General features: G+C 46.6%; 8 protein-coding genes across 8 annotated transcripts; 2 read left to right on the top strand and 6 right to left on the bottom strand.

Annotated features, from left to right (window-relative positions):
* Positions 1 to 5,868: 5,868 nt before the first annotated feature.
* Positions 5,869 to 6,194, bottom strand: LACBIDRAFT_314508 (uncharacterized protein; the record flags this gene model as incomplete). Its single annotated transcript, XM_001889004.1, has 1 exon — positions 5,869 to 6,194. The coding sequence occupies exon 1, from the start codon at positions 6,121 to 6,123 to the stop codon at positions 5,869 to 5,871; it is 255 nt and encodes an 84-aa protein (XP_001889039.1). The 5' UTR covers positions 6,124 to 6,194.
* Positions 6,195 to 7,118: 924 nt separating this feature from the next.
* On the bottom strand, positions 7,119 to 8,145 carry LACBIDRAFT_255437 (uncharacterized protein; the record flags this gene model as incomplete). Its single annotated transcript, XM_001889003.1, has 7 exons — positions 7,119 to 7,159; positions 7,218 to 7,301; positions 7,354 to 7,566; positions 7,593 to 7,802; positions 7,860 to 7,900; positions 7,950 to 7,992; positions 8,046 to 8,145. Coding segments are annotated over 7 exons (732 nt in total), but the record flags the coding sequence as incomplete, so codon positions are not given.
* A 361-nt stretch (positions 8,146 to 8,506) lies between these two features.
* Positions 8,507 to 9,764, top strand: LACBIDRAFT_314506 (uncharacterized protein; the record flags this gene model as incomplete). The annotated part of the gene is made up of 4 exons (XM_001889048.1): positions 8,507 to 8,511; positions 8,562 to 9,115; positions 9,169 to 9,619; positions 9,680 to 9,764. The coding sequence occupies 4 exons, from the start codon at positions 8,507 to 8,509 to the stop codon at positions 9,762 to 9,764; spliced, it is 1,095 nt and encodes a 364-aa protein (XP_001889083.1).
* Positions 9,765 to 10,760: 996 nt separating this feature from the next.
* Positions 10,761 to 11,596, bottom strand: LACBIDRAFT_255472 (uncharacterized protein; the record flags this gene model as incomplete). Its single annotated transcript, XM_001889002.1, has 5 exons — positions 10,761 to 10,925; positions 10,989 to 11,123; positions 11,179 to 11,376; positions 11,427 to 11,468; positions 11,537 to 11,596. The coding sequence occupies 5 exons, from the start codon at positions 11,594 to 11,596 to the stop codon at positions 10,761 to 10,763; spliced, it is 600 nt and encodes a 199-aa protein (XP_001889037.1).
* Positions 11,597 to 13,803: 2,207 nt separating this feature from the next.
* Positions 13,804 to 13,992, bottom strand: LACBIDRAFT_314504 (uncharacterized protein; the record flags this gene model as incomplete). The annotated part of the gene is made up of 1 exon (XM_001889001.1): positions 13,804 to 13,992. One exon carries the CDS (start codon positions 13,990 to 13,992, stop codon positions 13,804 to 13,806), a length of 189 nt encoding a protein of 62 aa, XP_001889036.1.
* Positions 13,993 to 14,514: 522 nt separating this feature from the next.
* Positions 14,515 to 15,155, bottom strand: LACBIDRAFT_334275 (uncharacterized protein; the record flags this gene model as incomplete). The annotated part of the gene is made up of 5 exons (XM_001889000.1): positions 14,515 to 14,654; positions 14,689 to 14,710; positions 14,765 to 14,945; positions 14,972 to 14,997; positions 15,144 to 15,155. The coding sequence occupies 5 exons, from the start codon at positions 15,153 to 15,155 to the stop codon at positions 14,515 to 14,517; spliced, it is 381 nt and encodes a 126-aa protein (XP_001889035.1).
* A 615-nt stretch (positions 15,156 to 15,770) lies between these two features.
* On the bottom strand, positions 15,771 to 16,323 carry LACBIDRAFT_314501 (uncharacterized protein). The gene is made up of 2 exons (XM_001888999.1): positions 16,037 to 16,323; positions 15,771 to 15,981 (listed from the first exon to the last, which is right to left on the bottom strand). The coding sequence occupies exons 1-2, from the start codon at positions 16,138 to 16,140 to the stop codon at positions 15,918 to 15,920; spliced, it is 168 nt and encodes a 55-aa protein (XP_001889034.1). The 5' UTR covers positions 16,141 to 16,323; the 3' UTR covers positions 15,771 to 15,917.
* Positions 16,324 to 18,721: 2,398 nt separating this feature from the next.
* LACBIDRAFT_314500 (uncharacterized protein) lies at positions 18,722 to 19,981 on the top strand (the record flags this gene model as incomplete). Its single annotated transcript, XM_001889047.1, has 1 exon — positions 18,722 to 19,981. The coding sequence occupies one exon, from the start codon at positions 18,722 to 18,724 to the stop codon at positions 19,979 to 19,981; it is 1,260 nt and encodes a 419-aa protein (XP_001889082.1).
* Between the last annotated feature and the right edge of the window lie 6,380 nt (positions 19,982 to 26,361).

The following is a 26,361-nucleotide window of genomic DNA, read 5'->3' as shown; positions in this document are numbered from 1 at the left end:
GCAAACGACTGTATATCTTGGAAATGCGACCTAGTCAAGTCCCTTTGAGAGATGGTGGGCAAGTAACAAACAAGTGGCGCTTTACAAATATAGCTCCGGAAAGTTCCGAATCTTAGACAGGCCCGCGCGCCAAACTGTCAATCTGAAATCTTCGGCGCACGGTGGAGTTGGGGTCTCCTTGCCTTTTGGTTCGTTCCTCCCACCTCCATCTGATCTCTTTTACTCTTCAGCATGAACAAAATGCACATCTTGGGTAGTGCTAAGAACCTGGTTGTGAGCGGTACGATCAACGCCGCCAATACCGTGAGTGGAATGTCTGGACGTATACGGAACTTGATGGACGCGACCGTTCTGCAGGTCAACATAAACAATTTTGGCGCCAGGCCGTTCAACACAGCTCCAGTTATGCTAATGCCCAATTCCAGCGTCAGATTCACTGGGAGGAGAGAGATTCTTGCGAGACTCAAGGGCCATTTCTCTGTCAGTAGCAAAGACGAAATTCAAAAGAGAAAGCAATTTTTGCTGTATGGACTGGGGGGTATTGGAAAAACTCAAATTGTGCTAAAATTCATTGAGGAAACATCTGACTGGTGAGCCCCTCATTGATAAAACATCTTAATCTTGATTCCTAAACTTCATCCATCATCCACCAGCTTCTCACATGTTTTCTGGATTGATGCATCCTCTGCTGGCACCGTCACCCAGGGTCTGAAGGGTTTATGCAGCCTTCCTGCAGCTCAGACTTATGCACTAGATGGTTCACCTGAATCTGCTCTTTTGTGGATAGGCTCTCTGAGAGCAAACTTTATTATCATATTTGACAATGCTGATAGCCTGGCTCCAGAGGAGTTGGAGGAGTATTTTCCACCTGGCCTATCTGGAAATATTCTGATAACTAGTCGAAACTTTGGGATGAAACGGCTGACTCTGCTAGAAAATTCTCTTGAAGTTAAGGAGATGAAAGAGACTGATGCCATATCACTCCTTTTGAAAGCTAGCTGCTTGGATATATCCAACATGGATCTACAAGGGGAGGCTCAGAAAATTGTGAAAGAGCTCTACTGTCTTCCTCTAGCTGTTGATCAGGCTGGTGCATTCATTGGAGCTGGGGCTACCAATATCAAAGACTATCTGGGGCAATATTATCAACATCGAAAGATACTCTTATCTCATGCAGAGTTCAAGGGGGCATCTAAATATAACAGGACTGTCTATGGAACTTGGGAATTGTCATACAATGAAATTCGAAATAGGGCCCAGTCTAACAATCCTGACAAGGCTAGGGCTGCAATGAGTGCAATTCTTGTCCTGGCTATATTTGTCTTTTTCCATTATGATGGCATTAGTGAGAATATATTTGCCTATGCTGCTACTCAACAATGCCAAAATGATGCAGATGGGAGAGATGTGCCTAGTTTATTGACTGCTAGCTCTATGCTGGACTACAGACTACTTGCTCTCAATGAGAAAAGGTCTTGGGATAGTTTTATATTCAAGGAAGGACTTCGATTACTATTCTCTTTTTCCTTCATCAAGCCTGGTCCAATCAATGGCATGTATGCTGTGCATCCACTGGTCCATGCGTGGGGAAGAGATAGAATGACTGTGGATGAGATGGAAAGATATTGCTCTATGGCATATATTACTCTGTCTTGCTCTCTGAAGGAGAACTTTGAAAGTCAGCCTTATGGATTTAGAAGAAATTTAGTCACCCATGTAAGGGCCAATATCCAGTACAGCATGATGGGAAGAAAGCAGATGCCTTACTTTGATGATTCATGTGAGAAATTTGGTAGACTTTTAGAGGAGCAAGGGTATTCAAGTGAGGCTGAGAAAATTCGAATTCAGGTGTTGGATGAAAGACAGAGAATTTTTGGAGCTGAACACCCATCAACAATTGGAGCAATGGCAAATCTTGCAATGACATATTGGAACATGGGAAAATACTTGGAAGCAGAGAGGTTAGAGGACCATGTTTTGAGTGCAAGAGTCAGAATCCTTGGTGCAGAACATCCTGATACAATCAGAGCAATGGGAAATCTTGCAGGGACATACAGAAGTCAGGGAAAATATGTAGGAGCAGAAAATCTGGAGATTCATGTGATGGATGTGAGAAACAGGATTCTTGGAGAAAACCATCCAGACACAATTAAGGCGATGGCAAATCTTGCAGTGACATATTGGAACATGGGAAAATATACTGAAGTAGAAAAGCTGGTCATTAAAGTTCTGGAAGCAAGAAACAGAATTCTGGGAGAAGAACACCCAGATACAATCAGAGCCATGGGGAATCTTGCAGGAACATATAGAAATTTGGGAAAATATCATGATGCAGAGATGCTTGAGGTCCAGGTTTTGCATGCAAGAAACAAAATCCTTGGAGAGGAACATCCAGACACAATTAATGCTATGGGAAATCTTGCAGAAACATACAGAAATTTGGGCAAATATAAGGAAGCAGAGATGTTGGAAACTCATGTTCTAAATGCAAGGAAAAGAATTCTTGGAGAAAAACACCCAGATACAATTACTGCCATGGGAAAGCTAGCAGGAGCATACAAAAGTCTTGGAAAATATAAAGAGGCACAGTTGCTAGAAATCCATGTTCTGGATGCAAGAACAAAAACCCTTGGAGAAGAACACCCAGACATAATAAATGCTATGGCCAATCTTGCAGGAACATATAGTAATATGGGACAATATACAGATGCAGAGAAGCTAGAGATTCATGTTCTGGATGCAGGAAAAAGAGTGCTCAAGGAAGATCATCCAGATATCATCAATGCTATGGAAAATCTTGCAGACACATATAGGAATTTGGGGAGATTTACAGAAGCAGAGAAGCTGGGAATGCAGGTGTTGAATGCACGGTCCAGAATACTGGGGGAAAGTCATCCAGATACAATTAGAGCAAAAATGAATCTTGCACCAACATATAAAAATATGGGAAAATATGCAGAGGCAGAGCAGCTGATGCTCCATGTTTTAGATGCAAGCAAAAGAATTTTTGGAGAAGAACATCCTGAAACAATTAGAGCTATTGCAAATCTTGCTGCAATATACAAGAATTTGGGAAAATACACAGAGGCAGAAATATTGGAAATCAAAGTTCTAAATATGACCAACATGACTATTGGAGGAGATCACCCAGATACAATCAGAGCTAAGGCAAGTCTTGCAGCAACATACTGGAACATGGGAAAATATATCATGGCAGAAAAATTGGAGGTAGAAGCTCTGGATGCCAGAAGAAGAATTCTTGGAGGAGAACACCCAGATACAGTCAGATCAATGGGAAATCTGGCAACAACATATGGAAATCTAGGTAAATACCTAGATGAAGAAGAGCTAGAAATCCAAGTTCTAGAAGCCAGAAAAAAGATTTTTGGAGAAGAACATCCAGATACCATCAATGCAATGGCAAACCTTGCTGGGACATTTAGAAACCTTGGAAAATATACAGAAGCAGAGAAGCTGGATCTTCATGTTTTGGAGACAAGAAGAAGAATTCTTGGACAAGAACATCCAGAAACAGTCAGTGCCTTTGCAAATCTGGCAGTAACATATAAAAACCTGGGAAAATATTCAGAAGCGAAGCAGCTGGAAATTCAAGTTTTGGATGCAAGGAAAAAAGTTCTTGGAGTGGAACACCCAGATACATTACAAACCATGACAAACTTGGCCTTTACTTTCAAAGCTCTGGAACAAGATGCACATGCCCTCAGACTACTTCAGGTTGCTTTTGTACTACAATGCAAGATTCTGGGAGCCACCCATCCAATGACCTCCCAATCAGAAAAGGCTTTGCTTCAATGGAATGGTGAATCACCAGCTTATCCATCTGACAACAACAAATTGGCTACATCTACCTCTCCATTTGGTAACTTTGTTGGTGCTACAGAATCAATACCACTGAATCTGCAATGAATAAACTTCCTGTGTATATCCTGTTATCACATAGATTATTCAAATGCTCAAAATCTCTCTCCGATCTATCAGCAAGAAGCTCTAAATTATTTAAATGTGTATGTGGGTTTACGAAAGGAGCCCTGTGCGAAGGGAGGTAGAGATGTTCTCACTATAAAATACTGCTCATTTCTCTTGTGTAAATTTATTTATATATCTCTTCATGATCTGCATTTGCCATCAATATTCAGTTCTACTTGTGAGTAGATCAGCTAACAAAAAGAACCTACCCTAGTCTTCTTACAGTAAGAAGAAGTGGATGCTTCAAAAACCAGATAATAATTGTATGGAAATATTTTGAGGCCCTTAACAACCTGAATACCAGTTGTTTGTCTGTATTCCAAAGAGGAACTCTGAACCAGAAAGGTTTTTGAATAATATACAGTCATCCACCCCTTAATGATACACCACCCCCATTTGATACACTTTTGACTAGCAAATATCTCGCTCAATACTAGACCGATTCTCACAAAACAAGTTGTAACACATAGTACAAACTCATATCTACCACTGTACATAATTTGGATACAATTGAGGCAGAATTGGCAAAGCCATGGAGCATACAAAATGGACTGTTTTTCAGGAATAGCCAAATACAGTCACACCCCTCAATGATACACCCATAATCTTAGTTTTTCTCTGTGAAATGTGGGTCAAACATTCTGAAATTTGGTATGGTCATAGAAGGGCATTTATCAGAGATTTTCATGTAGTTTCTGTAGAGAAAGGTTGTGCTCAAATCTGTTGAAGCTAATTTCTCATTTTGGGTGTATCATTAGCAGGTGGATGACTGTAGATCCATCGTGGAAACATCCGAGTCCGTACTTGTTATACCACGTAAGAGTCCCACCCCAAGTGACAATCGCATTACAAACAACCCCAGGCCAACCTACCTCCTAACTGTATATGGTCCAACCTTGCGATATCACTCGCCACTCGTACGCCGCAACATTCTGCTTCTGGTCTTCCTCAGATTCGGATCGAAGGAGTGACAGCGAAACGGTAAGTGCTCGACGATTTAGGTACTTATCTGCAGATCAACAGACTCATTCTCCGCTGGGTACCGGTACCGGAAACCGATGATACGCTTCTCGGAAATAAAATCGGTCATATGATCATGGGTCGGTCTATATTTTGGAATGCCTCGCCACATGAATGTCAATTACTTACTCAGTACAAAGTTGCTCGTTAGCCTCCCCCTTCTCCGCGTCAGACTCACTGAAATCTCAGTCTGGCAACAAGCTTGCTTGAATTTTTTCTACCATTGCACTATGTGTTCTCTGCTACGCTTTCAAATTGTTTTGAAGTCGCTAAGCGCCCATAAGATAAGGATCTGTGTGGCGCCGTCAAGTGGTTCTAAATTTAGCACCACATTGAAAGCACAACCATACGGCGCGGACAACACGCTTTCACCTAACGCCGTTCTTTGACTCAAGCGCGGTACATAGAACACGTTAACAGGGCCGTTGTCCATATATTCGTAACAAAAGCATAGTGTGCGGTATCGCGGTATTCTACAAAGTAAAAAAAAAATCCAACCGATCCAAATCGAAAGATCCCGACAAAAGTTCTGAAAGTGTCAATGAAAAAGTCCAAAAATGAGCGGGCAATAAACGTAGCGAAGTCATCAACGTATATGAATGTTGTCCAAAAAAGTGGAGCTGCAACTGATAAGAGGAAGAGTTCGTGGGGGAGGAAAACAACATGAAAAGTTCGTAAAGGAGCATGCCAACCGAAGAAAAGGTCATTAACGAAGAACGCGAAAGTCGCCCGTGGGAGTAGATTTCTACTGGAAAAGATAATCCGTCATGTCCAGATAGAAAGAAATGGCAAGCTTAGATATATGTTAACGAGCTTCGTACGGATTGGCAAGGTCAAAAGTACTCACTAGTGGAGAGGGAACTAGGCCTGAACCGACCTCTTGTTACGCTTCGCTGCCCCAAGTTGATTTCTAATCTCCAATTCCGTGGCTTCAGATTGACGGGCGAAGCGTTGACGAGGAGATTGAGGTAGGGCGTTACGACGGCCTCCTGCTTTACTAGAAGGCGAGGGCAGACTTTTAGCGGAAGGCGAGGGCAGGGCACTTCGAACTAGAAGCCCAGATGCGATCGTTGCGAGGGTGAGGAGCAGCAAGAGCGGTGTGAGGATGAAGCGCATTTTTGCCAAAGTTCGTCGAAGGATTGAAAGTTCGACAGTATGGATAAGTGGCCTGAAGACTCGAGGGAAGCAACGAGAAGCAAAAGATAGCGCTCACTTATCGCTCCCTTATATGAAGAGATAAACAGATAAACTCAGCTCTTGTGGTCATTAGCAGTCAATCTAAATTTTCTATGAACCGTCTCATATTTGGAAGAAAACTTGCATGGTCTAGTGCGAAAGGCGATTCCCTGGCGTCACGCTACACGCTTTAGACTCACCGGACTGACCGCTGACGCCAGAATAGGAATTCGGCACATTAATTGATCGACAGAACCCCAAAGATCTTCCCTGATCTGGTAGGGTTCTAGGTTCATGCAGCATAGGTAATGCTCAGGAGGGATTACTTACTTGCATAGGTTTAGATAGGTCTGTCCGGCGCTTCGACTCGGACTCAAATTCGACAAGTACGTTCGTTGTATGATTACTTACCTGGAGATTAACTGGTACGCTGAAGCCATAATCGGGCCACCACTTCAGGACGGCGAAAGGAAGGCCAACCCCTATCGAGGAGAAAAGTGGACTGGAAGGAATGTCGGTTTGTCGACCAAACGCCGCTCGCACGCTGTCAAATGACGACATTAGCCCCGAGTACTGCAATGCCCATTGTGACGCAATGATAACAGCACATATGACGTGTGCCCCTTTCGAACACAATAAGTGAGAGCGGGTCGTCTACCCAATTTGATAAAGCACCATAAAATCTTGTATTCCTGTCATTTTACAAGCTAAGCAATTCTGAGCATTCACAAAAATGGAGGTATTACGTGGTAAAGTAGTCCCCTTGAAAAGAACCAGGCCTCTTGCAATGAAGTCGTCGATCGGAAAGAAGCTATGCTGTTGGAAGGATGGAAGGCCTGGCGGGTTCTAGCTTTGGATCGAGAAATGAAAACCACTTTCAGTTCCCATTACAACTGATTTGTAAAACCCGAAATGATATAAACCCTCCGAGCAAGTTAAGCCATAACTTCGCACTTGACGACCAAAGGCAGCACACCTGGTAGAAGAAATCATCAAACCAAAGCCAAGAGCGAGACAATGATATGCTAACGCACCGCCTGTTGGTAGCGGGTAAGATGGCCTACCGCTTGCCCACAAAAAGGCGTTAATGAATCCACCATGAGCCGTCACTGAGATGACTTCAGTAGAGGGGGTTAGATTCCAAAAATCAAGCTCAGGGACAACGCTCACAGGTATTATCCGCATCCTCGAAAATTGTGTCGAGTACTTTCCTCGCCCGCTCCTCCACGTGCCGCTTAGTCTCTCGTTCAGGGGTCCACAATTCATCCTCCTCAGTAAATCCATCTTCAATGGTAAAGTTGGGGTATGTCGACGCAATGTATGTTCGTGTGTTCCGTTTATCGCAGGTATGCTCGCCATTCTCTTCACGACAGTTCTGTGAAGCTGTTTCCAGAAATCCTTCTAGGAACATACTTCATAGAAGTGACGAACCTCGATCACCATTACGCTGCCGGTCCTAACCAGACTGTCAAACATGATTTCACATGTCCTCAGCGCACGAGAGAGGGGACTGCAGTACAACTTGTCGGGCAGATGAAATCCGTTGTCCAACTCAATCTCGAGGGCACGCCGAATATCTTTTGCCTGTTCAATGCCGACAGAAGTTAGCTGTGGATCGGCTTCACCGTTTAGTCTAAGCGGTAGGTATTTTCCCTCATGAACGGAGAACTTACGACCCCAGGTAATCTCGCCATCTCCGTTCAATTTAGACCAGTAACTATCAGAAATATGATGAGCTAATCCATAGCTGGGCAAAACGCACCTACCTGTCCCATAAGCTAGTACCATACTTCGCTTCCGCAACGTTATCTACGGTTCATCGATGTTACCAGCCTTCGATATCGCGCCACAGAACAACATACGATAGCCTTGACCATGCCTCGAAAGGAAGAAAAGTTTGTAGGCCGTTCCTGACGGTGAGGCTGAATTGAGAGCTTGGATCTGGGTCCTGAGATTGCTCCAGCATTCCCCTGAGGCGTCTATAAGCCCAAAACGCGGGGGCAGCTATTACGTGAAAGTTAGCGTTGTATTCGGACAGTGCTACCACATTGCTAAGCTTCGTACCCCTGATAGCTCTTCAAGATCCTGCAAAAAGAATCCAGGAACCGCCTACAGAAGATCAGCCACAAGGTTCATCTCGAATTTAGAGAGTCCTCACGTTGTATCTTCTATTGCTCATGATGATGGCGGTACAAGAAAAAGAAAGGTGACTATCACGTGATAGCCCAGTATTGTCGTGATCATCAGATCACGTCCGTTCGTTTTGTCACTTAACCTTGCGCTCCAACTTCTTCACTTGAGAGGTCTTCTTGAGACCTTTGCAATGCTGTAAGCCAAGCGTGTTTCATTCTTTATATTCAAGACTTGATACTTTTCAGTCCCTCTACCACAGACGACCTACTGTTCTCTTGCTTATCTCCCGCAAATCTTTTCCGGTATGCCGCGACATGCAAAACTGCGCGCAGTCGGGTTTCCTCATACTGTCAACGGGCTTTCAAGATCGAAAATCAATTGAAACACTTCTTTACAGAAGAGGAAATACGTTATTTTCGCTACTGGCAATCGCGAACGGGGATGCTGATCTCTGGATCAACTGCACTCCAGTTCTTGGATAGATCCTTCTACCCTGATTCAGACTTGGATATATACGTTGAGCACCTATACGCAGATCGAATGGCGTACTGGCTGTTTAGTATTGGTTACGAGTTTGTACCACGGAAGCAACAAGACACGGATTTTCGCCTTGCCTATCAAGAAATTCACTCCGGTACTCCCCAGCATTTCCACGCGTTTTTTCCAGCAGAGACCATAGGATACTTCGGGAAAGGAGTTGGCGAAGTTTATGATTTCCACAAGTCAGATCCAGATAGAAAAATTCAGTTGATTACTTCCTACCACTCTCCTCTGGAGGTCATTCTCAACTTTCATTCTAGTGAGTGAATCATTCTTCCTATTGTTTCTGAACTTTTAGAAAAATTTGGGCAGCTTGCGTGATGAATTTAATCACCCACGAAAAAGCTTATTCATTATACCCCCGGTCTACATTTGAGGAGAGAAGATCCTTACATTCAAGTGATGGATCGTGGCGGGCGGACTCTCAGATGGTGGCCAAAAATAAGTATGCAGGGAGGGGTTGGCTTATTGTGGATAGGCTCACACAGGCCGAGATCGACGACAGAACGTCAGCATTTGCGTATGGTAGACGCGTCATTGGGGATCAGTATTGTTGGACGGTGGACCTCCTTCCAAAACTCGCAGATTTGCCTCAAGGCTTTGTAGAGTCGAATTCTTGGGGGTTATATTTTACTCAAGATCGCCAAGCAGAAATGAACTTTTCGTTGCTCAAGATGCCAGAACTTCGCTTCAGTTACACTGTTGCAGATGAGATCATTAAAGGTTATATTTCTCCCGCTCTGCAGGAAGGCGTGGCCCCACCGTTCGTCCCCTTTGATGCATGGAAGAGTTAACTTGCATTCACTTTAAATTTATACTTTAGGCGCGATGACTTGGACGTGGATTTGAGAATGCTTATCAAATGGTGGAGGGAAGATCAAGCAAATAAAAGGCGCCAGCTGCTATGACTCGGATGTAGTGGACCCCGGCCGGCGCTGTTCCTTGTAAGTAATGTGAGGTCTACTGGACAAAAATACGTTGAATATTCACACATCGTTCGCCAGCGGCCAAACGCGCAATGTCGAGTAAAAAGAAGCAGCAAGAAGCAGTCGGAAACTCATGTCATGATTGTTTTAATACAACGCGAAGCACTCTCTATTCTACCAAGTGAATTTTTCTAGTCACTGTTACCCCCGTCCGTGTAAAAAATACAAGCAGCTTCCGTCAAATTCACGTGTTCCGGACAAAATGGACCCGCAGAAGGGGAAGCAAGAAAGAGTGCGCCAGAGAGCTGATGAAGTAACGTGTGACGTGGACAAGTCGTCATTTTCGAGGAAGTTTAAGGGACTAACGTCAAAATTGCACTCAAACGTAAAGCCTTCAGACCAAAAACTTTGTCCGGAGTAACTAGAAGATCGTGAGCCGCACAAAATTGAACAAGAAAAATAACATCCTACATGCACAACCCGTTTGTTTGATTTTTTAGCAGGTATAATGTACCGGCTTGCCCTTCGACGTCGTCGGGACAAGCAGGGCAGGCAGCTCGACAGCACATTATTAGAAGAGAAAGCATAGCGGTCGACAGGATATAGATTGCTTGAAAGATCATTGATGCAGAGAGAGAGAGAAATGACGGGGCGAGAACTAAATACTAAGCGCGGGAGTGCGCTTTATACGTTGCTGGTGCAAAGAGCGGAAGTGACACTGATACTCTATACGTCAATCTTTAGTGTGGAAGCGCAGAACCACAAGGGCCGCGTTCGTCGACTGTCCATCAAGACATCTGAAGGCGACAGGCACTGGCATTTATTTTGATGAGTTGAATGGAGCGATGTGACGCGCTTCAGGCTTGAAGCGTGCTTTTCCGTATCACCAGCATGAATGGTAATAACTTTCCTTTATGGACCTCTTATTGCGTTCACCCCGGCCTACCACACACTCCCAACGCGCTAACGACAGCTGAATTACATGAAAATGCATGAATCTCTTTTCTTCTTCGCATGCCTGGTCTCCACGTAACGCATTGCCGTCCTCATTGTATATTCAAATATTTCGTTGACGCACAAGCGTGACGTCGCGGAGGTTTCGAAATAGTACTTGGCCTGAATTTTTTTGGCCATTTCGATACCCTACACAACCTCCGTCAGTGACGTCGGTACGTGCGCTCGGAGGCTAGATCAAAGAAGGCGCACCTCCTCTGTAGTTACTGGATGTTGATTGAAATTGGCGAGCTGGCTAAGGATTCGTTGATCCTTCCGCAGGTCCACTTTACACCCAACGAGTATTACAGGCACATCGGCGCAAAAAGTCTTGATTTCAGAAATCCACTGACAAGTGAATCAGATATGCTAAGAAGTTTTCGGAGTAGCAGCGAGCTTCCACCTTCGTTTCAACATTCTCGAGGGACTCCGGGGAGTCAACGGAGAAACATATGAGAGCAGTGTGAGATCCCGGATAAGAATAGGGCCTGAGTCGGTCATAGTCCTCATGGCCCGCAGTGTCCCAAAGTCCGAGTTCGACAAGACGTTGGTCGATTTCGAGCTCAGCAACGTAGTTTTCGAATACAGTTGGAACATGTATCTATGATGAGTTAGTTGACTCAGATCTGGTGGAGGGCATAAACCAGTAACATATGGGACTTCGCCTTGAATCAAAGCGAGAATTAAACTTGTCTGATGTAGAAGAATCCTCATAAGTTCGAACTTGTTAGGATGACCGAGAAAACCGAAGGTGGACCAACCTTCCCGCATGCGGTATCTCCGACGATGACTGCCTTCCTACGAATGGAGTTTTGAGCCATCTAATAACCACGAGCAGATTGATGGAAGGCTAGATTCACGGGGGGAAGAGCTGAGAGCAATAGAACGCACCCGTGTTATCTGCGTCAAGCGCTTAATGATAAGACCCGGGAGCTTGAAGAACCGATTGTTTTTCGCGTTTATTTTAAAGTGGGCCGCCAGGAGAGGGCTCTGGGATAGTAATCTGGTAAGTGCGCGCACCCTACGTTTTCAGTCAAGATGAAGGAGTGATGAAGCCATGTGAAGCCGTTACATGTCGTCACCGGTTCACCTGTGTGCTGGCTGAATTGGGTTCAGGGTGTGGCCGATTGGTACAATTAGTAATAATACTGGATGAAGACAGGTGCCAGGAAGACATGTTGTTTACACGGCATGGCATGTCGAAATTTGGGAAGCGCCAGAAAAATTCGTTGTCGACTTTTGCACGTTGAGCAAGTTGTGGGGCAAACAGCCAAACTAGGCACGAGTAAAGTGGCTATCGATTAGCGCTACAGAAACTGGGCTGTTAGGCCTTGCAAGGGAATCGTGGGGAATTGTTGCCAGTGATTTGATAGGAAGATGTGCGAAGTCGAACTTACATAGTCGAACCTTCCGACTCGGCTCATTCCGCTGAACCCTTTTGTTCACACTGACGCACGTGGTACAATTTGAACAGCTTCCGCAGGTGCCGGTGCGCACTGGCAGTGGCAGCACTGTCCAGGCTTGTTGTAGGTGGCGGGCGCGGCTTCCTTCCACTGACTCTGAGTCGCATGACTAGGAACAAATATCTTTAGCTATGCAGTTTGGACACGCCCTTCGATTCTCTTGAGTCACAAGCAGCGCCCATGATCGACATCGTAGCAGCTATCGAGACAAACGCCCAGGAACCGCTGGTCAACGCCAAAAGGACTCCCGACGTCGTCCTCCTTCCATCTTAAACGTGCTCGGGTGTGTTCTGTCTATGACTTTCTGACTGACGTTCACCTTTTCTCCGACAGTTGGCACTTCCTTCCAATTACCATCATCACATACAACGACGACGCACGACATCCCACGGCAACTTCAACATGGCAAGTTGAGTGATGGAGAGTGTTCAGGGCAACGACGACGATGGGTGAAAGGTAAGCTGCGTTTACAATGCAAAGTGCGAGGAAATGACCGTCAATTCAGAAAGTTTGACGTCTTGTGCAACGATCCCGCTCGTTGTTCCTATTTCTACAGATGAACGATCTGTCTAACCGACATACATGCTGTCAACAACATGGATACCTACGCCATTTCAGCAACATCAGACAACGCAGAGCAACGGGGGATGGGGACGACGGTTTAGCAAGGAATGCCAAGCAAGGGCGATGGTGTGGATGGGAAGGACAGACGGCATGTTGATAAGAGCTGCTGCGACATCGAGTAAGTAATCTGCAACTCGTCAGACATCGTCGCCGCTCACGTAGCTGTCCAATCAAGTCGCCACGAATCACGATCCCCATAGACTGTATGAATCGACTTCTACGTCGACGGAATAACATGTATGCGGGAGGGACGCCTGATGATCATGAGCGTGGTGTGTCCGAACCGACACTATTCCGAGATTCGGACAGCGTGCAGGAACACCGTGGGCACGTCCACAACTCCACAACGACGACGACACGGGATGCCACCGCAACTTCAACATAACAATTCAGTTTTCACCGGCATACACGTTGTTAACAAGATCAATACCCATGCCGTTTCAACGACGTCGGGCCTGACAGAGCGACGGCGTGGATATCAGAGGATCACGATTGACTAGTGATGCATGGGAGGCATGCCAGACGTTGGGTAAGTCATGAACAACGCTATAGTCAGCCATGTATCTTTCCAGTCAACTCACAACGACCCCTAGACTTCAACAACCAACTTCTATGCCGACGAAATTACGTTTACGGGGGAGGAACGACTTAGTCTCGTGAGCAGGGCGTTCCACACAACACTATTACGTGTTTCGAACAGCGGACAGGACGTTGGCGCACTGCGAGAACGCAAACGTTGCCATTAGAAAGGGCTTGACGGTAGTTGGGTGGCGGTACATCGCGTCAATGGCAACGACGCCGTCGGGCTCAAGAGGCGTCAGATCTGCCGATCTCGGACGTGGGGGGAGGGTAGGGGACCCCCCCCCAAATAAGGAAGGACGGCATGACTCGGCACGAGGGTAAGGCAGGAATCACCATCAATCCACCATCAATCACTCCCTTCACGCGTCCCCCACATTCTTTGCAACACCTAGCGCGCGTCGCTCCTTCAGACGTGCCCTCATCGACATATCCTCCCAGCCATGGCACATTGATACTGTATATACTGTATCACCCCATTCACCTTCACCTTCAAATGTCCATATCAATCCTTCAAACATTCCCCATAATTTGATCGTTGATGATCCCATTTGGATCCCATTGATCCCATTCCTCCTGCCGCTGATATGCCGACCATCGGAAATCACCGTTGTCAAGCTCGCGTGGCCAAATCACACGTCCAAGATCCACCGATCTGACACCTCTTGGTCGGGCTTGGCTTCAAGGCTCGTAAGTGAATGCAGTGATCGGTCGTGAAGGGTCTGACGTATGTTTGCGGCTAGAATCTTCTCAACCTGTGGGTTCATCTCCCCTGCCAATACTTCGACTTCACCCATCGTCTTGAGTGGTGCGGACGAAACGATTCATGGAGTTGGCATGCTGTTGCGCATGAACGTGGGCATTGGCATTGATCAGGGCGTGACGATGGGTTCGAAGAGGTTGGGCGGCGGGACAGCGCGTCAACTGCAGCAACGTTGCTGGGCTTGGCTTCAATGCTGGTAAGTGAATGCAGTGATCGTTCGAGAACAGTTTGACGTACGTTGGCGGCCAGAACTTCGCCACTCTTTCAGTACACGCTCTCCCTGGTCAAAACTACAACTTCATCTGCGGTCTCAAGCGTCGCGTCCGAAAGGGTTGATCGAGTTGACGAGGCAGTAGGCATGCTGTGGTGGTCGGGGTGAATCTTGACGGGCGGACAGCGGGCGCTTACGGTCACAGGGTAAGCAGCTGTTCTCAAACACGGTAATCGCAACTGACGGACCTTCAGCGTAGATGCATACACTGACGAAGAATCCACTCCCTCGCATTCTAAAAGCATACAGCAAGTTACCTTCATTGATGTGCGGGTTCAACGACACTGACCTGACATCGAGAACGAGCCTTGGAATAACGGGCGAGCAGATCAGCAAAGCGGGGAGGGGAAGCAGAGGGGGGACTCACATCAACGGACCAGAAGAACCCCTCCCCATTTCCATTACACTTTTCGCCCTCTCGAAAATGCCCTGTGGATGCATAGGTTGACGAAGGATCTACTCCCTCGCATCTAGAAGCATCAAGTAAGTTACCTACGTTGATGTGTGGGTTAGACGACGACACTGACCTGATATTTAGAACACGCAGCATCGCAGACGACTTCAATGACTGCGGGGTACAATCAGCGCCAATGAACTGAGAACGAGTCTTGAAACGACGAGCCAGCAGATCAGCAAAGCGGGGAGGTGCAGGGGCCGGGGGGACTCACCGTAGACGGCATCGCAGACGACTTCACTGCAGAGGACAGTCAGCGCCAACGAGTCGGATTATGAATGGAAGGGCTTACCGATCGGGGGCGATGACGACAAGGAAGATGGGGTGAAAGGTGTCGGCGTCGAGAGGAAAGGGGAGGAGGAGAAGGTAGTAAGGTAAGCGGCGGAAATCCTATCGAAAACAGAGTTAACCCAGCCCTTTTATACATTCAGGAAGATAGCTGAGAGTATGCGTGTGACTGTTGTAGCTGGTGTGGTTACGTGACATCAACAAAAAATTATTCCAGGGTTCACAAATCCAGGAACTCGACGCGGAGGAATGGTCCTGGTAGTTTCTGGCCAGGACGGACAAGAGTCGACACACACACACAGAAATGAGACACGACACACGTGATGGAGAACGACACACCTGTCCAATGTTCAACACATTTGATGGCAAATGTCGGTCACTTGCTCAGGAAGGTGTGTCGAATCTTATCCGCATGATACCATACTATCTCGATTGATTCCGCCCTTTTTGGATTATCAGAAAATGAAAATTTGATGTGTGACGGAAATTAGCTATGTATCATACACCAAAGATTCTGTGGTTAAGTCAAAATCTGCCTCTCCATGCTCAAGTAAAATTTAGGATTTTAAGTTTTATTCCTTAAACTACTTACTATACAAAGTTATACATAAATTCTAAGAGAGGGAGCAACCTCGCGACCCTGGAATGTACGCACCAAGAATCCTCACTGTCGACGGCCTAGTATCGGCGCATCTGGGTGTCAGTATGTAGTCTCGGTGGCCGTGGTCGGGCGGGACGCAGTGGTGGCCTCGTCGCAAAGGGCGCTGGCATTTTCGCTGTCATTCGGGGTTGGTTAGTGGGGAGGCGTGGGGTACACACTTGGCTGCACGGTGGGTGCCGTATCCCCTGTTGGTTTGCCAAGTGGCACTGGGTCCTCGTCGATGGGCCTCAGCGCTGGATTCTGTCTGTGCAGGCATTTTCATGGGCCGATTCCGTCAGCGTGGGTGGTTTATCCTGGGCGCTGGGTTGTTGCCGTTGGTAGATGGGCGGTTTTGTGGGTGTTTTCATGGGCGATTAGTCGTAATCCGAGGGTTGAGTTTGCGAGAGGGGGTTGAATTGGGGGCGGTGGTCGCGTTTGCCGTGGCATAGGGTGTGGGAGGTGATGGTGGTGGGTTGTTAGCAAAAATCCGGGGCTGAACAAAGTGGAAACCACCTGAAAGAGCCCATGACCGTTCTCTTGGTCCTTGTCAGCCATAGCGAGGGTGCGAGATGGGCAGGAAGAGAGCGAGGGGGGTGGTGGGGCACAGGCAAGCAAATGGCGGTGGTGGTCAAGTGGTGGTGATGAGAAAGCGGTCGTGACGAAGTCGTCACAGCGATCATCACGCTCGTAACTTGTGGCGAAGTTTCGAATTTATGCACGGCACACTCGAAAATGCGAAATCACGAAGAACGACACATTGTTACCAGGTGTGTCGCTTCTCACATGATGTGTCCTACTCCTCATCTGTGTGTGTGTGTCTCCTCTTGTATATCCTCGTTTCTGGCCTGTATCTTAATCTGTGGAGCAAATCCCCTCTTTTACTGTTGACTTATTTAGGAGATACGTCGAGTACTTGTGTCGTCGAGTTGAATCCTTTTAACATCGATTGCCATTTAGGATTGTACACAGATTATAGCTCTGAGATCATGAATTACTTGCGGCGCATTCAATTCAGAAGAAACTTGTAAACAAATATTCATTATCTGACCCCAAACGAAGCTCCCATCAATATAATGAATGTATCATACATGCGGAATAAACAGAAACCAAGAAAGAGGAGAGAGACACGAATTTTGTGTGCAGATCCCCGTTAACGGTTACCTATATTCTAGCACCAGAAAGTACAGAAGGCCAAGCACAGGCATATCAGATCTACAGATCATCCAAATGAGACCCTGACTACAACTGTCAGTTTCAAGGATCCGGAGAAATTCCAAGCGCGGTATATTGCGGCTGCGAGGATGGGAAGGAGAAGGACTCGACCAGAGTGGTTGCTCATACTTCTCAATGCAAAAATGACATCCCTAGCCATGTCTATCTCACCTACTACAAGCGTGCATTTACCAATGAAAGAGATTGCGCATTTGGGATATGAGGCATGTGAGATCGCTGAATTGCACACAAATGCGCAGATCCCCAGTGACAATCTTCTAGCAGTGGAAGTCCTGGAACACTAGGCACAGGATATTTGAAATGTCATTCGAAAAGGACCCTGACACTTAAACCTGTCAGTTTCAAGGGGAAATTCCAAGTGCGACAATTTCTGCGCGGATGATGGGGAGGAGGAGGGGGTGACAAGAACGGGTATTACTAGACTTCTGTGCACAAAAAAAAAATTGTAGATTTTGTTCGATGTAGTGTCAATGGGAATACACTTAGACTACCAAAAATTGCTGTTCAAATGAGTGGAATAAACAGAATGCAAGGGCTTAGTGGCGTTGCGCGCATATTCCTGCTGGCAATCTTCTAGTGCAAAAAGCGCTGGAAATTCAGGCACTTTGATACCGGATAAAATATCTGAATAGGACCCTGACACGTAATTTCATCTGTTTCAAGGAGAAGTTCCAAGCGTGATGTATTTGTGAACGGATGATAGGGAGGAGGAGGAGAACACCGTCAAAGATATCCCGCACACCAACAATCTTCTGCACCTTCGATTATTGAACTTGTACATTTGTATAATGTATGCCTATCCCAATACATATATAAGAAGGATGAATGGAATATGGTACCAGTTATTAACCAAGCACACATGTAAACCAATGTTCCCGCTGGCAAATTTCTACTCCCACCATAAGTTGGAGGATCTCAAACAACTATATACATATTCTACATGATGTAGATGTCTTTTTAAAGGTTCGAAGAGTCGATGTTGAACTTGAGACAGGGAGGCGGAAATATACTTACGCATGTAAATGCCAACTACAGGTTACTTTGTGAACTTTTCTTAAGGTTGCAATAAGGTTGTCTAATGAATTGCTTTATTGCATTCATCTAAGTATGAGGGTGTTGCATTGTGTTCACTCAATGATAGTGCTAACTGCTGTGCATGTCTCGCATAGAAATTGATATCGGAGATAAGATTACGGAACACGAAGCAGATGCCAGTTTCCTTCCTCGCCACCATCATTCCCCCTTCCCGCTCCTTGAGGGTCTGTAATTCCTGTATTGAATTGTAAGCAAGAAGTCTGTGAGAATACCGTTACTTACATGCCAAAAAGACTCCTTTCAGATGGAGTCGGTTTACCGCTTGATCGTGGCTGTGTTGAATCATGCATCTGGACGAAGATGAGTTGAGTTTAGAATTATTTTTACTGTAGTCTAATCGGGCGCACGGGTGCCTAGGGGACGTAACACATCTCCTCTCCCCGAGATATTCCTGGTCTCTGAGACCAGCGTTCCAGGTTGAGCAGAGTCGAACTTTCCTCTCTCTTCCTCCTACCCCATCCTTCTGAGGTAGCGGTATCTTGCATTCATATTACAACTCTTAGTTGCATCGGATCAAATCCTCATCATTTCATCTCATGTCTACTGGCAATGTCGTTGATGCAACTCCTACTCCTCTTGAAACTCCTATTTCTGGTGGTAACAATGACACTACTCAAGGTGGTAACAACGGTGCGAGTGATCAACAGCATCCAGGAACAACTTCCGGTGAACAAGGTTCTGGTAATCGCCGATCCTTGTCACCGGAATCTGGGCAAAGTCGAGTTCGAACGCTTGGGAATGCCCCAGTTTCTATCGCTGCCCTTGCTGCTTGCAACAAGCCAATCGAAGACTTTCGTGCCTCAAACATCTCAAAAGCCACAGCACTTAGCCGAATCTACACCACACTCACCGACGCATTACCAGCAGACCCGACAGGAGTCGAAGAGGCCTTTGCGCGCTATATCGTCATCCTTGAAAACCACGAACACCACCTTTCCGAAGCCGAATGCCGCAGCAATAGGCAACGTTCGAAATCACCTGTTGAAGAGCAATTTGATGAGGAGGAACTGTCTCGCCCAACGAAACGTGCAAAACCTGATGAGTCTCAATACCCATGGGTTGTCTCAGATTTCATACATTCGGTCACTTTATCCCCTTCCCTCACAGCTTCACTCAACCTCCTCAAACTGTATTCAGTCGACCCTAAGGGCACGAAGCGATCCCTCATCAACTCACCCACATGCCCTGAATTCCCAGACTCCGAATGGACGAACATTCTTGCGGGTCGCGCTGTCAACCTCGACACGGTACTTACAGGTTATTACTCGACATCCAATAACGACGAGCGCATTGAGTCAATCGGTGATCTCGATATCAAATTTGGAACCGTTGCCCCAACCAAAATTGTTTCAAGTGCGGGGGAGTGGACAATCGCTTGGAATAGAGCATCTCGCGCAACGTCAATGGCTTTCCCTCATCGTGCGGGAGAACTGGCCGACTATGCTGAGTACATCATCGCACTTTTTGCAGCAACTGATATCCTGTTCCATGACCGAGTTATTCTTTTCGACAAGGCTGTTCGCCGTCGTGTCGGCAGCCGACGTGATCTCGAGCTCACTCATTTCGACAAATTTGCCGATCTTAGAACCGCACACATGGATTCCATTGGTGCAGCTGTTGTGCAACGCTTACCTATCTCAAAGGTACCCTCGACTTCACGCAAGAAACAGGAGGCATGCAACCGATGGAATGAGGGGCTGTGCTTGCTTGATGGCAGCCAGTGTCGTCGACTCCATGTTTGCAACAAGTGCTCCAAGGGTGGCCACAAAGGACCTGAGTGCCCGTCCTCCCAGTAATTTCATCCCTGATATGTCTCGACCCACCTCTTCCGATGTTACGCATTGTTACCTTTATCTGCAGCCCCCTCGATCACCTACGCTGGGGGTAATTAATAAATGATTTCTATTTCACGTGGTTCTCGCCAACCCCAGCGTGAACCATGGACTCTTGATCGTCTAGTTCATGAACGGTCAATTGCATTGGGGATGTCCATTGACAACTCTTCTCACATCACATACACATCAGCCCTGAACTCATATCTCACGTTCTGCAAAATCCACAAGTTCGATATCACACCCACTGAACAAACTCTCAGCTTTTATGCTGTCTACATGTCATCACATATCAAACCCTCTTCCATCAATTCTTATCTATCCGGGATCTGCAATCAGCTTGAACCTTTCTTCCCAGATGTGAGGAAAACCCGCAACTCTATGCTTGTGTCACGTACTATGACAGGATGTCAACGCCGCTTTGGAACTCCTGTAAAACGAAAACGCCCACTGTCAACCACTGATCTGCAAACTGTCATCTCTGCCATAGGGTCTTCCACTTGTCATGATGACAAGCTATTCCTCTCAATGCTAGAGACAGGTTTCCATGGCCTCATGCGTCTTGGAGAGATTACCTTCCCAGACAAAGTTGCACAGCGCAATTATCGGAAAGTTATCCTCCGGCACACTGTTGATATCACCGAGAAATCCTACTCATTTTGGCTGCCTGGCCACAAGGCCGACCGCTTCTATGAAGGAAACTTGATTATCATCGAAAAGACAAACCTCCCAACCGACCCATACTCATTTTTCACCTCATATTTACAATCACGAGACACCCTTCATCCGTTAAAACCTGAACTTTGGTTGCGTGAGTCTGGCAGTGTGCCGACCCACTCCTGGTTCATGAAACGACTCTGTTGTTTCTTCCCTGCCGATATTGCAGGCCAATCTATGCGTGCTGGAGGTGCCACTTCTCTTGCTGAAGCTGGTGTACCTCCCAACATCATTAAAGCCATTGGACGATGGGCATCAGATACCTTTCAGATCTACATCAGAAAGAATCCTGTTCTTCTCCAAGCTATGTTATTTGGGCACCCTGCCCACCAACCAGCTACGAACATTTGATCTTTTGACTTTTTTCATTTAACATTGGACTATTTTCTCTGACTTGTACTGCCTCAGATTTTTATCCCGGCCTCTTACAAACATCACTCCACTCCACTCCACTCAACTTCTTTCTTCCTTTTTCAAAAGACACTTATATAATCTCCCCCCCTTCCCTTTCCCTCACTCACATTTATAGGTAATAGGACATTGAGGCCGTGAAATACATTTCTCGCGGGTTGCCCTCACATCGAGGCAACCCTGTTTTTGCCTATTATCTTTCATTTGTATTCAAGATTACGGACCTTCTTCCACCCTTGCACGATTAGTCGAGTTTAGAATTATTTTTACTGTAGTCTAATCGGGCGCACGGGTGCCTAGGGGACGTAACACATCTCCTCTCCCCGAGATATTCCTGGTCTCTGAGACCAGCGTTTCAGGTTGAGCAGAGTCGAACTTTCCTCTCTCTTCCTCCTACCCCATCCTTCTGAGGTAGCGGTATCTTGCATTCACCCACCCTCCTGCTCCCTCTTTTCTTCTTCATCTCGTCCGTTTGTAATGTAGAGGATCAGGTAGGCGATGAGAACAAGTCCAACGAGGACTCCAGCTCCCTGAAGGACCAAACACTCGAGCCGCACACGTTAGAGGCCATCAACGTGATGCCGAGATTGACAAACTCATATCTCATATCAGTGGGGAATCCAGAAAGTCTAAGAGACCCCTTTCTGGAGACTTCATCGACACCAATGATGATGCCAATGACTCTGACGTTGAAGGAGCGCAATCCAATAAAAAACATAGAGTTTTCGAATCTCAAATGCCCTGGTTCTCTCGAGAAGAAGAAGAGAGACACACCGGAAACAAGGAATGTGAAGAATCACGCAGAATACTCTCCTTATTCGCTCGAGACTTCAAAACCGTTAAGCAGTGGATTCAAAACTCCAGAACAGCGCCTCTCGGATTCCCAAGCTCAGAATGGGACAACATTGTCCGAGGACAAGCTGTCAACCTCGATGCAGTGCTCTCATCATTGCACCATATATCCGCTCCTAAGGAGAACACTGGACGCGTGGGATCTACTGAAATCTCCCTTGGCCGATCAGAACCTTCAAAGAAAGTCCAAACGAGCGGCGAGTGGATGAGCGCCTGGAATGCGACCATCAAAGCGATTAAATTCGCTTTCCCTCATCGAGAGCGAGAACTACGGGAGTATGGGGAATACATTGAGGGCCATTTCTCAGCCAGAGTCGCATCCTCCCACCGAAAAATCATCCTGTACGATACTGCCATCAGGAACGAAGTCGGGGGAGGCCAGAATGCTTTACTTACAGACACCCACCGTTTTTCCAGATTCTATTCAGCCATCGTCATGCCAGACGGGATCGAGTCAGACCATTCTCGGCTCACGTCTAAGCGACTCACAGGCAGAACAATCTCAAAAACCGAACTATGCCACCGTTATAATTCAATCAACAGCTGCAAGAACTCAGCCGAAGACTGTCGATTCAAGCATGCCTGCAGAAAATGCAAACGCACGGGTCACGGCGAAAAGTCTGGCGATTGTAAAGAAGGATCTAGCTCTAGACCTTCAACCTAAGTACCTTCGTCATAATATCTGGGAGGGTTACGACTATTTCTCCAAATCGTCCGCTGATTGGTCTGAAACAGCAAGACCCCTGCCAACCATTCCAAGCTCAGAACTGGCTAACCCTGTCACTACGAAGACAATTACAGAAAACCCAAACCTTTTCGACATCGTTACCCCCATCTATGTCGACCGCTTTCAACTTCTCCTGGAATCGCACCCGAACCAACCATTCGTAGAGTCAGTGTGCCGTGGTCTCCGTGAGGGTTTCTGGCCATGGGCCGACACCCACATTGGAGAATATCCAGACACGCTCGACCTTTCCTACCCTCAAACGGATGATCCCAAGGAAGCCCAATTTTTACGTGACCAACGTGATCACGAAATATTCAAGGGGCGTTTCTCCGAAGCATTTGGAGAAAAACTTTTACCAGGGATGTATTGCATGCCAGTATTTGCCATTCCCAAACCTCATTCAACAGATTTGCGAATGGTTACTCACCAAAGTGCAGGGAATTGCTCTTTGAACAGTATGATACCCCGTGATGACATTGTCGGGTACCCACTAGACAACCTGCGCCATCTTGGGGAGTTTCTCCTATCAATGCATCGTCGAAGTCCTGACTCACCTCGAACCCTCTTCAAGTCTGACGTTGCCGAAGCTTATCGGCTACTACCAGTACACCCTTATTGGCAAATAAAGCAAGCGAATCGGATTGATGGCTCCTTACATATTGACAGGAATTGTGCCTTCGGCGGACGCGGTTCAGGTTGTAACTGGATTGCTTTTATGTCCCTCGTCTCGTGGATTGTGAAGAAAAAGCGCAATGTGGAGTTACTGGGAACATACTCAGACGACTCGTTCGGTCCCGAGCATACGGACAATGTGACTTGGTATGAACCTTATCGAAAGTTCATGCCCACGAATCAAGTCAGGATCCTACAACTCTGGGATGAGATTAACTTGCCACACAAGGAGAAGAAACAAGTCTACGGCTCAGTCCTCACCATCATTGGAATAGAAGTCGATGCTAACGAGCTGACCATGTCCATGCCCCCGGATTCATTGCAAGACTTAATCGCTGCCATAACCGATTTCATTACCAACCGTCGAAGATTTTCACTAAAGGAATGGCAACGCTTAGCTGGTTGGATGAACTGGAGCTTCAACATCTTCCCTCTCCTCCGACCTGCTCTCAACAACTTCTATGCAAAGATAAGTGGCAAAAATGCTCCAAACAGATGTGTCAGAATTAATAACACTGTTCGCGCCGACTTGTCCTGGGCAGTTGGACACCTTGAAAAAGATTCAGGGATTCGCCTCATCCAACATTTACGATGGGATGCCTCATCTGCCGATTTCACGATATACTGTGATGCCTGTCTTGAGGGTATGGGGTTTTGGTGGCCTGACAAATGTGTCGGCTTCTACTCACCTGTACCTGATGGATTAAACGAGGAACAAATTTTTTACTTCGAGGCGTTGTGTGTCCTGTCTGCACTCCACTACATCGATGACTCACAACACCCTACAAAATCGTCGCGCATATTGATTTACACTGATAATGATAATACAGTGGCCATCTTCAATACTTTGCGATGCCTTCCGCGATATAACAGCATCCTCATCAGTGCCGCCGACACCCTCATAAAGGGTAGCCTCCACCTACGCGTGCTCCATATCGCAGGAGAACTTAACTATGTTGCCGATGCGATATCGCGGAGCAATTTCGACCTTGCACAACAACATGTGCCTGGACTTACCATATCCACCTTTACACCCCCTCAATTGACGCTGGGGGCTGCGCAAAAATGATCTCGTCAAACGTCAAGTCCAGACAACCCCTCAGGGAAGTCTGGATGCGGGAGCGCCTCATCCATGAGCGTGCTATTGCCCTCAGACAAGCAGTGGACAATTCAACCTGGAAAAATTATGGATCAGCACTCAATTCCTACTTAAACTTCGTGAAAATGCACGACTACCCACTAGACCCAACCCCCGATACCTTAAGCTTATTCACCGTCTACATGTGCCACCACATCAAACCCGATTTGGTGGGAACGTACCTATCAGGCATATGCCATCAATTGGAACCCTACTTCCTGGATATTCGGTCCTCTCGCAACTCTGCTCTGGTACATCATACATTGCAGGGCTGCAAGAGAATGCGAGCCGTCCCCACCTCGCACAAACGTGCTCTCACCATAGGAGACCTCGAAACCGTCGTCGATGCACTCTCCTCTTCCACTGATTATGACGACACACTCTTCCTTGCTCAGCTATTGACAGGCTTCTTTGCACTACTCCGACTAGGCGAAATGACTTACCCTGACGACCCAGAACTCTGAGATCCGAGAAAGGTCACAAAGCGCAGCTTGGTGCAATCTGACGACGTTTCCTACAAGTTCTTCCTGCCTGGACATAAGGCCGACAGGTTTTTCGAAGGAAATACGATCATCATACGCAAAAACCCACACAAGTTTGACCCTCACAAACAATTTTTGAAGTATCTACAAGCCCGTGATGCTAAATTCCCATTTAGCTCACCGTTATGGCTCACCAGCAAAGGCACGGTACCTACCCGCTCCTTTTTCATACGACGATTGCGTCGATTCTTCAATTCCGACACCGCCGGCCAATCACTCCGTGCTGGAGGAGCCACCTCCCTAGCCGAGAATGGTGTACCACCCTCAATAATTCAAGCTATTGGCAGATGGGCGTCAGACGCCTTCAAAATCTATGTTCGAAAAAACCCCGTGCTCATTCAAGCACTCCTTTTCGGACAAACCAAGCGATCCCAAACCACCTTTCTCCACGCTTTGGAGAACTAACTCCACGCTTTGGAGAAACGACCTTTTTTCCTTTTCTTTTTCTCAATAGACTTTTCTTATCTACTTTACCAACAGACTCTTCTCACCCATGGACTCTTATCAACCCCAACACGTATGGCCTTACGCCATCTCGACTACTATGGACATCAACCACTTTATTATCGGACAAGTTGTAATTTTTTTTTTTTTTTTTAAATTTTTATCCTGCATGTACCGAGACCTTTCCCCCCGCTCCTCACATCCTTCACTATGTGAACTCATCACTTTATTTTTTATTTTTTATTTCTTCAATATAGGACTATAGCCATACCTCGAGTGGAAATGTGTCGGAATCGGCTGCCCACGGCACCCGATTTCTGATTGTTTGGCTATCTCATGTCCCACGTCGCCTCTGTAACGCCATCAAGCTTAAGCGTCATTGGTCGAGTTTAAACGTTGTTTACTCAAGTCCAATGAAAGCTGGCCAAAGCTTGAGTTACACGTGCACAACTTCAAACTCTCCGTGTCCGCTGACGCGTAACTCAGAGCCACTGCTCATTGAATATCCACGCTTGGATATGTGCTTCGATATCCACGCTTGGATACACACTTCATGATCCACGCTCGGATCTTATCTTATTTTAGACTTGCACTACCAGCTGAGGAGTGAGATGAAACCCCCCTTTCTGTAGGGCTCTCGTTTCAACACCTCACTCCCTCAGCTAGGTGTGAATTTCTTTTCTTCTCTAGGGTTGTCGTTACAATAGCTCACTCTATCCTCATAGTTGAGCTTTTCTCTCATTTTTCGTCACCCACCCACCCTCTTCCTATATATTTACATGTACATTACATACCTCGCCATACCTTCTTCCACCCTTGCACGATTAGTGAGTGTCAGAGT

Source organism: Laccaria bicolor, genomic scaffold, assembly GCF_000143565.1.
Source record: "Laccaria bicolor S238N-H82 LACBIscaffold_61 genomic scaffold, whole genome shotgun sequence".
Classification (NCBI taxonomy): Eukaryota; Fungi; Basidiomycota; class Agaricomycetes; order Agaricales; family Hydnangiaceae; genus Laccaria; species Laccaria bicolor.
Note: the sequence above shows the minus strand (reverse complement) of the source record. Positions and strands in the feature narration are given on the sequence as shown.